Genomic DNA, 12,252 nt, shown 5'->3' on the forward strand with positions numbered 1-12,252 from the left:
CTGTGTAAGACCTTTTGTCAAACAAAGGAAATCCTGTACATAATACATATTAAACATGATTTCCATATTTGGTGTAATTACAAAGATTTATGGTCACTGATGCATTTTGTCACCTTCATCTGGTGAGAAAGGCAAACTGGCCTTGCTCACTTAACAAGCCTACATACTGGATTTTAATGAGGGCAGAAGAGAAGAAATTATTGCTGTTTGGCCAGCGGGACCCTCAGAAATGAGGAGGGGAATCCAACGCCAACATATCCAGTTAAAAATATTATGAATACAATAAATATACACTTCAGACGTGATAAATGGGTGAGAATGTGTTAAGCTGTGTGTGTGTGTGTGTGTGTGTGTGTGTGTGTGTGTGTGTGTGTGTGTGTGTGGTGTGTGTGTGTGTGGTGTGTGCGTGTGTGGTTCGACCCTCGATGACAGCCCCCGGCGCTGCACCTTGCTCAGGAGCTGCTCGTCACTCCAGGATTACGCACCTTTGACCTCCAGCACTGTGTCAACACTAAGCCGCTCACCGAGACGCCAGCGAGACCAAATCCACCAGCAGCAACCGGTTTGTCACATGACCAGCGCGCAGCGCCCTGTGCCCGTGTGGCTTTTTATTTCCGCGTTACGGAGGGAGAGCCGAGCTGGATGAGTCTCCACGGCCGCTGCGCGTCCATCTTTCACGCCGCGAAACTGCGTCTCCGTGCGGGGATCCGTCGGGCGGGGGGAAGCTCACGCAAACGCATCGCCTGGAGCCGCGCCGCCGCTGCGGGACCATGCTCACGCGGGTGAAATCGGCGGTGGCCAATTTTATGGGAGGTGTGATGGCCGGTGGCTCCAACGGCGACCATCCCGGCGGCTCGGATCTGCCGCTGAAATTCCCCTACAGCAGACCGGAGTTCCTGGGACTGTCGCCGGACGAGATCGAGTGCTCGGCGGATCACATTGCGAGACCGATCCTCATACTGAAGGAGACCAAGCGGCTGCCGTGGTCCACCGGCTACGCAGAGTGAGTAACCTGTATGCGTCCATCTTTTCTTGTACGGAGCATCCTTTGCAAGTGAGCGCGTCCTTCCTGGACCACTTAGGCGTAAACACAAGCAGCCGCCGCCGTTATTACTGTTATATTATGGATTTAATGTGGATGTTGAATTAATGGGTGCAGCAGCTGGTCTTTGCCCCCTCACAGATTGCCTGTATTACTGTATGATTGCTTCCTATGAGGAGGCCAGGACCGTAGGACATAAACAAACCTCTACCAGACACATAAGGTCGCTCTCATGGAGCCTCAGAGGCCATACAGGGATGGTTTATGACTGATAGATGGAACAATAGTATAAAGTAGGCTGTAATAAGGTCATTGTTAGCTTCCTATTGGTGCAACCTCACTGTAAGATTGGAGATCATACTGCTTTTTATTCTATGACATCAACAATAAAACTGCACCCTCAAAGCTAGATTTTATTTAAATAGCATTGACATGTTTTAGTGTCACTTATGAGGCTGGAGAGTGCTCACAGATAGTCACCAGCTTCATCACTTGGCCTGTTTCAGTGCCACGTTGTGTGCATTGTCTTCATGTGTCAGGAAAGCAGGTAAAACCTGAACTCTTAGGTGTAAGCCCATATTGCACGGATCTGCACAACAATCACCTGCACACTGACACACTGAATGAACAAACATGTGGAGTGTTTGCTCGTTACTCATCTGCCTTATCAGACACTTAAAGTCATCCTCCCTCCACCTGACAGCCGAGAGGAGCATCGTAACCGGACCCAAGGATCATCTGCTGTATTATTGATATCACATCTTATGTTTGGGAGTACAGAATCCATTTGGCTGCGTGCATCCTCCCGCCAAGGCTGCAATAAACCGGCTGTGTTGTATTTTAAAAGGATGTATTCTAAACAGCATTTAGTGCCATTAGCATGAGAGTGCAGCTTCAAAACAAAAAGAGAAAACGCAGAAATATTTTTGACTAATGGCAACAAACAGGAAAGATAAAGGGATGAGATAGTTTGCATGCTGCCAAGAGCGGCGTGCTGGATCCATCGTAGGGCTCAAACAAGCCTGCACTACACAAACAAAACCACCATTTTACTTTTCGTTTCACAGAGTTTACATTAACCTTTGGCGGGAAACAGCTCGAACTATGTCACAAAGTCACCACATGAAGTGTCTGGGTGGTCTGATGGTTAGTGAGGCCGTCTCAGAACTATGGAGGTCACAGTTCAGTCCTGGAGGCAACTACACAGTGTGTGACACGGCTGTTTAGTGCCCTGATTTCCTAAATTCGCAAAGACGAGTTCATTTTTGTCTGTTTTTCCTCGACATAAAGACTTTTCTTCACGCTGTTGCTGGCTGTTAGGATCGAGCGCTCCTTTCCTTGAGCGTAACTGTTAAATCGATAATGTTAGACGTTCAGGAAGAACGCTGCGTGCAGGAACTCCTCCTGTCTCTTCACGCCTCATGTTTCTACTTCAGCCGCCCTGCTGGGAACCCAGTTCAGATGTGCAAATGTGTCATCTTAAGTCAGCCTGGGCTCTGACGCAGCTGACCAGCTCAGTCTCACTCCCTCAGGCCATTTCTCTCGGTTTACAGGGAATAAACAGCAGAGGTGCTTTACCAGGAAAGAGGGCGAGAGATGAAGGCTGCAGCGAACAATTATGTTCAATACTGTCTAATCTGTTGCGTCATTTTCCTATTCAAAGATCAATCATTTGAAACTAAATGTCAGAAAACAGTGAAAAAATGAGAGCTCAGCCTCTCAGAGCTCAAGGTGATGTCTTCAGATTGCTTGTTTTGTCCAACCAACCGTCCAAAACCCAGAGATGTTCAATTTGCTGTGATGTAAAAGACAGAAAAGCAGCAAATGCTTCACATTTCAAACACGCACCAGAAGAAATTAGACATTTCTGCTTGGTTCAATACTAAAAATTGTTGTTGATTCCTTTTCTGTTGACTCCTAAAGAGATGTATATGGTCTCTGCTTCATATAGAATGAAGACATGCTTTGAAATGACTGGGTTCGCGCACACGCCCTCCTCTGTGCTTCCTCTCGCTAATCTGCCGTGAAGAATTTTTAATCTCAAGTCGGAAAAGAAAGGATGATAATTCGCTTCTGTGAAACCGACACCCACTCGTATGCTGTGTGCTCTAAAGTGGGTTGCATAATTAAAGTGGAAATGCCAATCCAGATTTTTATTTGCCAATCGTGCATTGCATTATTTATCAGAATGAATGACTGTGATTGGCTCATGGAGTAAAAACTAACACACTTCAGTGGGATGTATGATGCCACAGGATCACTCGAACAGCCCTACATCATGAACAGATGTGACGCTGCTGCCAGTAGTGTGTGCGTGTGCAAGTGTGTGTGTGCGCCAGCTTGGCGTAGCATCAGCCAGGACTGAGCCATACTGGGGATTTGTCAACAGCTGGCTGACCAGCAGGCTTTGTTGTAGTGAAATCTCACTGTCAGCGGAGAAAACCTGAGTCCATACGAGATGATGGGCTCCGTGCAGGACCTCTCAGGAGGTTAGCGGGTCAGGAGGCAGTGGATCTCTCCGATAAGACCAAAGGCCAGGTCGTAGTGCATCTGGAGGCCTTTCGTATTTTCTCCATATGTTGTAGATGTACATACAGTTTTCATGAGTGACTAACAGCACTACAAAACAGATCGCTTGATTTGCCTCCTGGAAGAAAACATTTTTGAAGGGAGTCTCTGAGTTGGATCAGTGTGTTCCCATTTTGGTAGATACTACAGTCACATTAGATCATGTATGAACAGTTACTGTGGAGAGCAGGTAACTATGAAATTTGGCACAGAAATCCATCGTGCTCAGGTGACGGCTTTGATAAGTCTCTCATTTTTCCTCTAGAGTCACAATGAGATTGACTTTGTGTGTGTGTGTGTGTGTGTGTGTGTTGTGGGTCAGTTAAATGAAATTGAAATCAAATGGCCAATAGTTTGATTAATGAGCAAAAACCTGCAAAACAGATGACATGCTTGAAATACGCTGTACTTTGTGTTTAGCTCTCATGTTAGCATGTTAACACGCTAAGCTAAGGTGGCCAACATGGTAAACATTACGCCTGCTTGCATGCTAACACTAGCATTCATCTTAAAACGCTGCCGTGCCTAATTGTGCATTCAGGTATATATCGAGTTGAAGAGGATGCTCATGTCAATATCTAAGTCATAATTTCAGATGGGGAAACTGATATTTTTGTGAAAGGTCCGAAATAATAGAAAATAATCTGGAAGTGACAAATTTTTGATGGCTGCTGAAAGCCAAAGTCAATAATTCCCCTCAAATTTGTTAATTAAAATAGCAAAATTGCAAATGCAAATGTGTATGTGCAAAGGGTAAATGCAAATACGCAAATGATAAGTGAAATAACAATAAGAGTAAAGATAAAAATGCTGACAGCAGCAACACAAAGTAAGAGTTTTCCTTCACAACTTGTTAACATGGGACTCCTTCTTGTTCCGTCCGTCACAGCGCCGCGAGCGTGGCTTCAGACCCATGTCTGTCTTTTCTACATACGTATTAGATGTTACATGCATTATCTATGAACGGCTGGTTTGAAGGGAAGCTCTGGTGAGTGTATCCTGACAGTTGTGGAAAATCTTACACTCACATTATTGACGAAACTTTGTTGCACTCTTTTTTTTACACCTTATTTCAACATTCTAACTTTTTTCTACATTATTAATAAAGTGAAAGGCTTCCATACTGTCAGTACACCGGTGTTTGAAGATCACCAGCATTGGAATGTAAAATCAAAGTGTCGGATCGTGCAGGATGGATATCATGGATCCCCGCTCTGAGCTGTATTTCCCTCCTTCGTACCGCTGCCTGCCTGTGAGTCGGCCTCTCTCAGCTTGCTGGGGTTATCCTGGGTTATTGTGCTGCTCCCCGTGGCGACAGGACGAGCGGTGCTGCTTCTCGAGGAGGTCTCTGATGCGCCGTCTCTGGCTGCGTGCGCCGCCACAGACTGTCAGGTCCAGTGAGCACGGTGCTTTGAGCGGTTCAGTGAGTGTAGCTCACTCTGACTTGTGTCACCCTCTTTTCTCCAGCACACTTACAGGCCTCGCTTTTGCAGACAGGCTACACTTACTGCTGCGTTTCTCTGCAGCTGTGTTGCTCCCGTCATGGACACACCAGCACTGACCGCTGAGGACTCTGCCTTGTGATTTCACTTCACTGTTAGCGTGCACTTTACGATGCTGTACATTGCTGCTGTTTCTAAAAGAGCGAAAATGCTCCTGATGTCACCTTCGGATGAGTTTATTCAGGTGTGCTCTCCTCAGGAAGTCCTGTCAGTTTTGGACGGTTTGACTTTGCTGCGGTCGTGTCCATCGTCCAGTACCAAAAGTGCCAAGTCATACACAGTCAGTGGTCACTTTATTAGGTACACCTGTGCAATCTAATGCATTTCAATACAACACTATTACAACTTTAAACTTAAACCCCCCCTCGCTCCTGGCCCCTTCCACTTAATTCTTTGGGTGCAGTCCAGAGAAAAAGTGATCGATTCATGAAAGAAATAATTTGTAGTTAAATAGATTTTGGCAGTAATCATCAGTTACAGCTTTAGTTACGTGATCACTTAACCTGGTGTGGGTTCAGTCAAATTCTCTCAGTGCCGCAGTCGTCTTTTAATTTCTGCTCCACGTAATTTCTTCACCTTGGATTTTTCCATTGATTGATAGGTTTGGACTGCTTGGTTCTATCCTGTATCTTGTTCCTGTTTGGACGGAGATGGGATGAGAGAAGGGACCGGGAAAAAGCTTTGGGTTCTTGAGAGCAAATCGACGCTGACAGTTAGCATGAAATGGAGGTGTGGCGCAATGATTACGCTAAAGTCAATTGTTTTCTTAAGCAGCCCGAGGAAGAGGTTCATTAAGAACTGTTAGAGCCACTCCGTCAATAGCAGAGATCCAATTTTGATGATCGCGGTCCAAATGGACTTCGCCTTGGCTCTCCACTTCTTCCCTTTCTTCACCTCCTCCGTTTTGCTCATCCACTCACTCACTCTATGACCCAGTACCGCTAACACATACCCCTGCAACCTCAGCAGCAGTCCGATCAATACTTGATCAATGTGCGTGTCTGTAAGCGAAACACTAGCATCACCACTGCGCTTTGTATGTTTTGTCTGCAGGTCGGACCTCATGCATGTGTGAGAGCTTTGGCTTGTGACTAGATGGCTGAAGGCTGGCGTACTCTGCATTAATACCTAAGTTAAGGGAACAGAGAGGAAGAAAGTGGCAGCTCCGGGGTGTTTAACAGTGTGAAGCAGGTGGTGTAGAATGAACATATGGGATGCAAGTGTAGCAAATATTTCCAAGACTAAAATGCAATAAATATGTATGCTGTCCTTCTGTTTTACTGTCGGTTTATCCATAACGCTGCTTGTTTCTTCTTCAGTCTTTTCCTCTACTTTCCTTAGAGCTAAATCCAGCCAGTGTCACACATAGCTGTCCAGGGGAAGCACATGAGCAGCACTTTCTACATACAAAGCCTCCCAGTGCTCAATCACATGACACAGCACATGTTCTCGTGTTGATTCTGCTACATCAACACGCCACATCGCTCCGAGGCACAACGCCGTTTCAGTTCAGTGTTCAGACTGCCTTAGTTTATATCTCAACTATGAGTCACCTTTGAAGAAAAGGCTTTCTAATCACATTACGGGGTCACCTTCATCTTCAGCTTAAATGATCTGTTTGTGGAAGCTGAGATGTTGCAGCAGGAAGTACAGTGAGAGCATACAACCACAAAAATAAGGATTTTCTAAACAAAGGTTCAAAACATTTAAAGTTACACAGTGTGATTATACAATATGCAAAGTGGCAGTAATAGAGGAATGTAAAGATCGGCGTGTGAATGAACTGCAAATACCCAAAGTGTGAACACATGTCAACATTAGTCTTATACTACTCAAAGATTTTACATGCAGCATGTAGATTATGTGGATTTAAAGAAGTAGGCAGTGCAGTGGTTCAATAGCTCACTTGAACAACTGTAATTACCTGTGTAGTAATCATTGCCTCCAGGTCAGTTTTTTTTTTTTCTTTTTCACAACTTGGCATCACGTGTGAAGAAGTCGGCAACAAAGGATGAGCCAGAACAGAGCAGGGATCAGTTTTCACAGTGTGTTCAGGGAGAGGTGATTTTCCATTAGAAAGGCATTTTTGCAGGACTATCAAGTAATTATTCAGTATAGAAAAATCTTAAAAACAGTGAAAAGTGCTCATCGCATATTTCCATTGTGACATCAAACACATTGAAAAAGCTTGAATTAATGGATTGATAATCAAAGCATTCACTCATTTTGGCACATTATGCAAATAAATGATGTCCCCAAAAGGACCTGATGGACTCTGATGATGCCTTTGGAGCAAAACTTCAGGTCAAGTGTTACTGAAAGGAAACAATCCCAAGAAGAAGTCTCAGTGCAGATCACAGCCCTGACAGGGTAATTAAGGTCACTCCGTTGTCTCCAGTGTGAAGACGTGAAATGAGATGAGCGAATATGACAGCCCCGCTCTCGGACACAGCTCGTGCCTCGGGGGTGTGGACGGCTTTTCCTCTCATATCAGAGATGAAAGGCTCGAAAGCTCAACTGTCGTTAATCTTGTGATCTTCCAGGGTCAGATGAACGTCAGCGCTTTGGTCTCAGACACGCATGGTGGTGCGTGAAGTTTGTGGCCTCTATTCATCATATGAAACTTGAGGAGGGAGTTAATGGTTCACGCTGTTGGTTTTGCATATTTTAACCTGCTAACTGTATCATACCTTCGTTTGAAAGTACTGATTTTAAAGGTCGTCCTAAAGCTGTTACTGTATACAAACCTCTGGAGTTGTGAAGTGATTTTTTTGACTCTTTGTCCTCTGGAAGTTTGCTGTTCTCAAACTGAGAAGCACGTGATTCAGCTGTGGAAAACAGTCTGCAGAAGTTTGCAATAAATCACAGCGATCACAGCTAAAGTTAAAACTGAATCTGTTAGAACTTCATTAAAGATTAACACACAAAAAAAATCAGTTTTCATCAGGACTGTGTGAAAGTGGTTTGATAAGAATAGCAGTGGCATTTTCAAGTCAAAGTAGGCAAACCCTCTAACAGTGAGAGTATGAAAGTTCATCCTGACCTTGGAAAAAGCAGCTCGATAGAAGACATCTAAACTCAAGGTCTACTTGCTATCTTTTTCTGGGGCTTTCCACCACATCTGTCAAATTGAACTCACCCCAGCTGGTGATGAAGACTGTTAGATGTGGTTGAAAGCCTCAGAAAAAGCTTGTAAGTGGAAGCTGAAAAAATCAAAAAGTGACAATACTGGAGAAACTGCTGCAACTCCTGTCATTCAAATAGTTATCCACATTGTTTGCCTTCACAGGTGGAACTAATGACATTTACAACGGCGCCTTTCCAGCAGTGCAGTGCAGCCATTAATAATGTTATTAGTAACACCTGTGACAAAATGTCTGCAGTGAAAAAGGTGCTCTGAACTCCCTCCACATTTTCCCCTTTGGTTATATGTGCCAGTGCCTCTGCTGCTGATGTGGCTGGAACATTATTAAAATGCTGCTTAATGAGCCATAAAACCAGTGCAGCTTATCAGCTAAAGAAGCGACGTGCTCAGTATAAAACATGTGTGACATGTACGGTATGTGCACATATGACGGCTGCATTTTTACCGCATGTTTGCAATTTCCCGAACACCAACATGCTTCTGACTCCAGAATTTTAGATTTATAATGTTTATGTAAATTATATTGATATAAAACAAACTGGAACCAGCAAATATTTGACATAGTGTGTTGCTAAATGACTTAAATGATCATTGAATCATTTAAATTGTTGGTTATAATCCATAATCGATTAATCGACGAATGTTTTCAGCATTCTGCTCCAAAGTGTGCCCCTTCCAGGCCTCACAGGTGCAGAGTCATAATAGTAGCTGCTGTGTGCTTCCTTTAAACCTTCCTTATTGACACACTACAGGGAGCGTGCTTTTATTAGTGTTTAGGATAAGGAAGTGGTGAATAGCCCATTGTGTCCCACTCCAATTAGTGAAGGTGTGCCTGTGTGTTTCACAACCAGCGGTGTTTTCTTAGCTGGACACGGAGGATCCCTGCTCTGCATGCTCATCCACGTGACCAATTAGGATTATTCCTGTTCGATCCTCCATAGAGAAGTGATCTGCCAATCAAATTGTGGCCATGTGTCACATTTATTTGACATGATTCTCACTTGAGACATTGAGACAAGCCGCCGGTCTCTTCGTGAAAATAGTGAAAATACGTCTCTATATTTCACATTTTGCTGTCGCGTGCCCTCTGCTTACCTAACCTCTCGAGCTCTACTTTCATAAGCCACAACATACACGGTTTTAATAAGGCCACTGCAGCCCGACGGTCTCCAACAGAGTGGCTAAATTGAGAATGCCTGGAGTATTGTTAAGCAGCGTGTGTTTGTCCATGGCTACAGCAGCTCGCAGCAGCGGTGCGCCATCTGCCAGGTGTTGTATAATGCAGTATTTATATGTCTTTCTGTCCTCTGCCCTACATGTGTGGGTCTCAAATTGAAGTATGTGTTTAAGGAGTGTGTGTCTGCTGACTTCATCCTACATGGCCTCAGGTTTTTTAATGCAATGGAACTACTGTCGTGGAGGGAAACTTGCCCAAAAGTTGAGTTGGAACGGTTTTAAAGTTCCCTAAGAACTCCTAGTGGATTAAAGGTCACAGCTTCAGTTGAAATTTTAAGGGAAATGTTGAACCCCTTAAATTAGCTGCAGCTGTGTATCATCTCTCACCACCAACATGCAGGAAATTTGATGTCATTGTTGTGAGAAATACCCAGTAATGGATGTAATTTCTCTATTATGCAATTTATTTTTATTATCTCTCCTTTTGTGTCCTGTTATCTCCTCTCTGTCCAGGGTGATCAATGCAGGAAAAAGCACATTAAATGAGGACCAGGCCTGCTGTGAGGTGCTGGTGGTCAAAAGGAGACCTGCAGGGAGCTCCACGCCCAACCGGACCTCCATGACCCGCAGGAGGTCTTCCCTGCCCAACGGAGAGGGTTTGGGCCTCCGGGAGTGCCTGGTCAGTCAAACACGCTGCTGCTGAAATTTTATTCTTTCATTTCTTCTATTTTTAACTTAAACATGAAGTTTAAACTTCAGCTCAAGAATATAAAGTCAGCTGTCGGCTGAGCTGTCCTTTCGATAAAATGTCAATGTGCCTCACAGACTGGAAGTGTCTCCGTTTTAGCATTTACTCACTGATGAAATCCAGGTAATGACCAGGGTCGATGTAGTCCTCGATGTGGCCTGCTTTCGGGACCCGCTGTCCCCTCGTCCTGTCCCATCAGCAGTTTATTGGGGCGTGCAGCACAACGTCCTTCACACACCACAGTGGCCTTAAACGCAGCTTGACAGCTGCCAATACAGGCTGGCAAATACGAGTTTATTTGCTCACAGAAACACACAAATAGGCTTTAAAGTTAACCTTGTGTCCTTCTGCAAGTGCAGTATGTGGCGTACAAAGGAAAGCTGTATATCATGAAATGTGAGCGCTGTGCTGTTTGTCGGGCAGTGGACCAGATTCATACAACATAATGACACACTGGGCTGTTTCTGGCTCCGTCGCTTTTTTCCCACCAAGCTGAAAAAACTATTAACCACCAAACTGTGTGTGTCTGTCCCCTGCATTTCATTTTTAATGTGATTTCTGTATTTCTTCATTGTTCTTTAAGCTCTAACTGTTCTTAAAAAAGCTCTTTGTGGCTTAATGTATGTCAGTTTGTGTCTATATAAAGTAAAACCGATGCTAAAATTTCCCCTCAGCCCACCAGTACTTTGCTCAGGCCCACCCAGAGCCTACAGCAAACTCATGCAAGTACCTCATGACTCACTACTGCAGTGATGCTAGACCAATAAGAGCAGTGTGGAGCCTTTTTAATGCTCTTTGCTTGCTTCATAGGCTCATGTTGTAGAATCTGCCCGCACTATATTTAGAAAATCAAAGCTTTAGTGTGTTTGCAGAAGTATGCGCTAGCAATGATCTGCACTCAGTGACCAGGAAAATGTGTAAACCCTGCCAGCCCTGTTTTTCCCTGAACACACATGTCTACACTTTCAATATACGTGGCTTTATTACTAAGAATGGAGTTAATTCTGATCTAACAGACTTAGAAAAAGCATCACCTTTGGTTCCGGGAGGCGGAAGATCACAGAGTTGCTGCACTTTTTGAAGGCGGCAAACTCAAAGGTGTGCAATGAACGAAGCAGATCACAAGACGCTTTGTCTAATCTTTTCATCTATTATGTGGGAGGTGGCACTTTGTAGGGGAACACAGATGACAGCACAGATATACAGAGCATCACGGTGGGTCTGTTACAACCTGCAGATTGAAGCATTGATCCCAGAGCTTACATTAATGATACAAAGCAATCCCACTGAGCACCTGCATTATGAATTTAAATGCAGTCTCAGTAGAATGGAGCTCTCAGCCATTAACTTTGGGTAATGTGGGAAGCACTGATGTCCTCATGAGTCGGCTTAGACCCTCAGACCATACAACTTCCTGTCTGAGTCTGCGTGGCAGCTGCACTTAGGGCTAAAATTAGTGCAACATGGTTTTGAACAAGGGCTTCTATTCTTCTGGTCACTGAGACAGAGGTGCATCAGTGGTTCCCAACCTTTCTGCCTTGTGACCCTTTACACAACATCAACCTCTCCACAGGTCGCAAGCGGTTCCACCAGTGATGTCTCCCCTCAGATTGTTTGTGTAATGATTTTAGAGGCCTCAAGAAGCGAAACTATCTCGTATTTCTCAATAAAAAAAGTCACAAAACATAACATTTTTTCACCAGAAATGTTTTTTTTTTCCACGTTTCCTTTCCTTTTTATTGAGTATCTTGAAATCAGTGGGTCCCTGCAGGTTGGGAACCACAGCAGTATGTCATATGACTCTAAGGCAGGCATCTCCAAACTGTTCCACAAAGGGCCAAGTGGCTGAAGGTTTTCTTTCCAACCAAGCAGCAGCACACCAGACTTGACTCATTTCATCAGCTGATCTCAGTCTTCAGAGAGCTGATTGGTCAGACTTCGTGCTCTTGATTGGTTGGAGGAAAAACCTGCAGCCACACGGCCCTTTGTGGAATAGTTTGCCTGCTCTAAGGAGAAAGGAAGTCTTGATTCACCCCACATTCACACTTTGAATATTTTGGATGATGAGTCA

At 44.4% G+C, this 12,252-nt stretch overlaps 1 protein-coding gene across 1 annotated transcript in view; it reads left to right on the forward strand.

Annotated features, from left to right (window-relative positions):
- The first annotated feature begins 473 nt into the window (after window positions 1-473).
- ppm1h (protein phosphatase, Mg2+/Mn2+ dependent, 1H) overlaps window positions 474-12,252 on the forward strand; it is a 33,420-nt gene continuing 21,641 nt past the window's right edge. Inside the window, exons 1-2 of the mRNA XM_076732546.1 lie at window positions 474-1,003; window positions 9,947-10,112. Of these exons, the coding sequence (XP_076588661.1) occupies window positions 771-1,003; window positions 9,947-10,112 (399 nt within the window). The 5' untranslated portion in view covers window positions 474-770. The remainder of the gene's footprint in view (window positions 1,004-9,946; window positions 10,113-12,252) is intronic.

This window comes from Chaetodon auriga, chromosome 6 (assembly GCF_051107435.1).
Source record: "Chaetodon auriga isolate fChaAug3 chromosome 6, fChaAug3.hap1, whole genome shotgun sequence".
NCBI lineage: Eukaryota > Metazoa > Chordata > Actinopteri > Chaetodontiformes > Chaetodontidae > Chaetodon > Chaetodon auriga.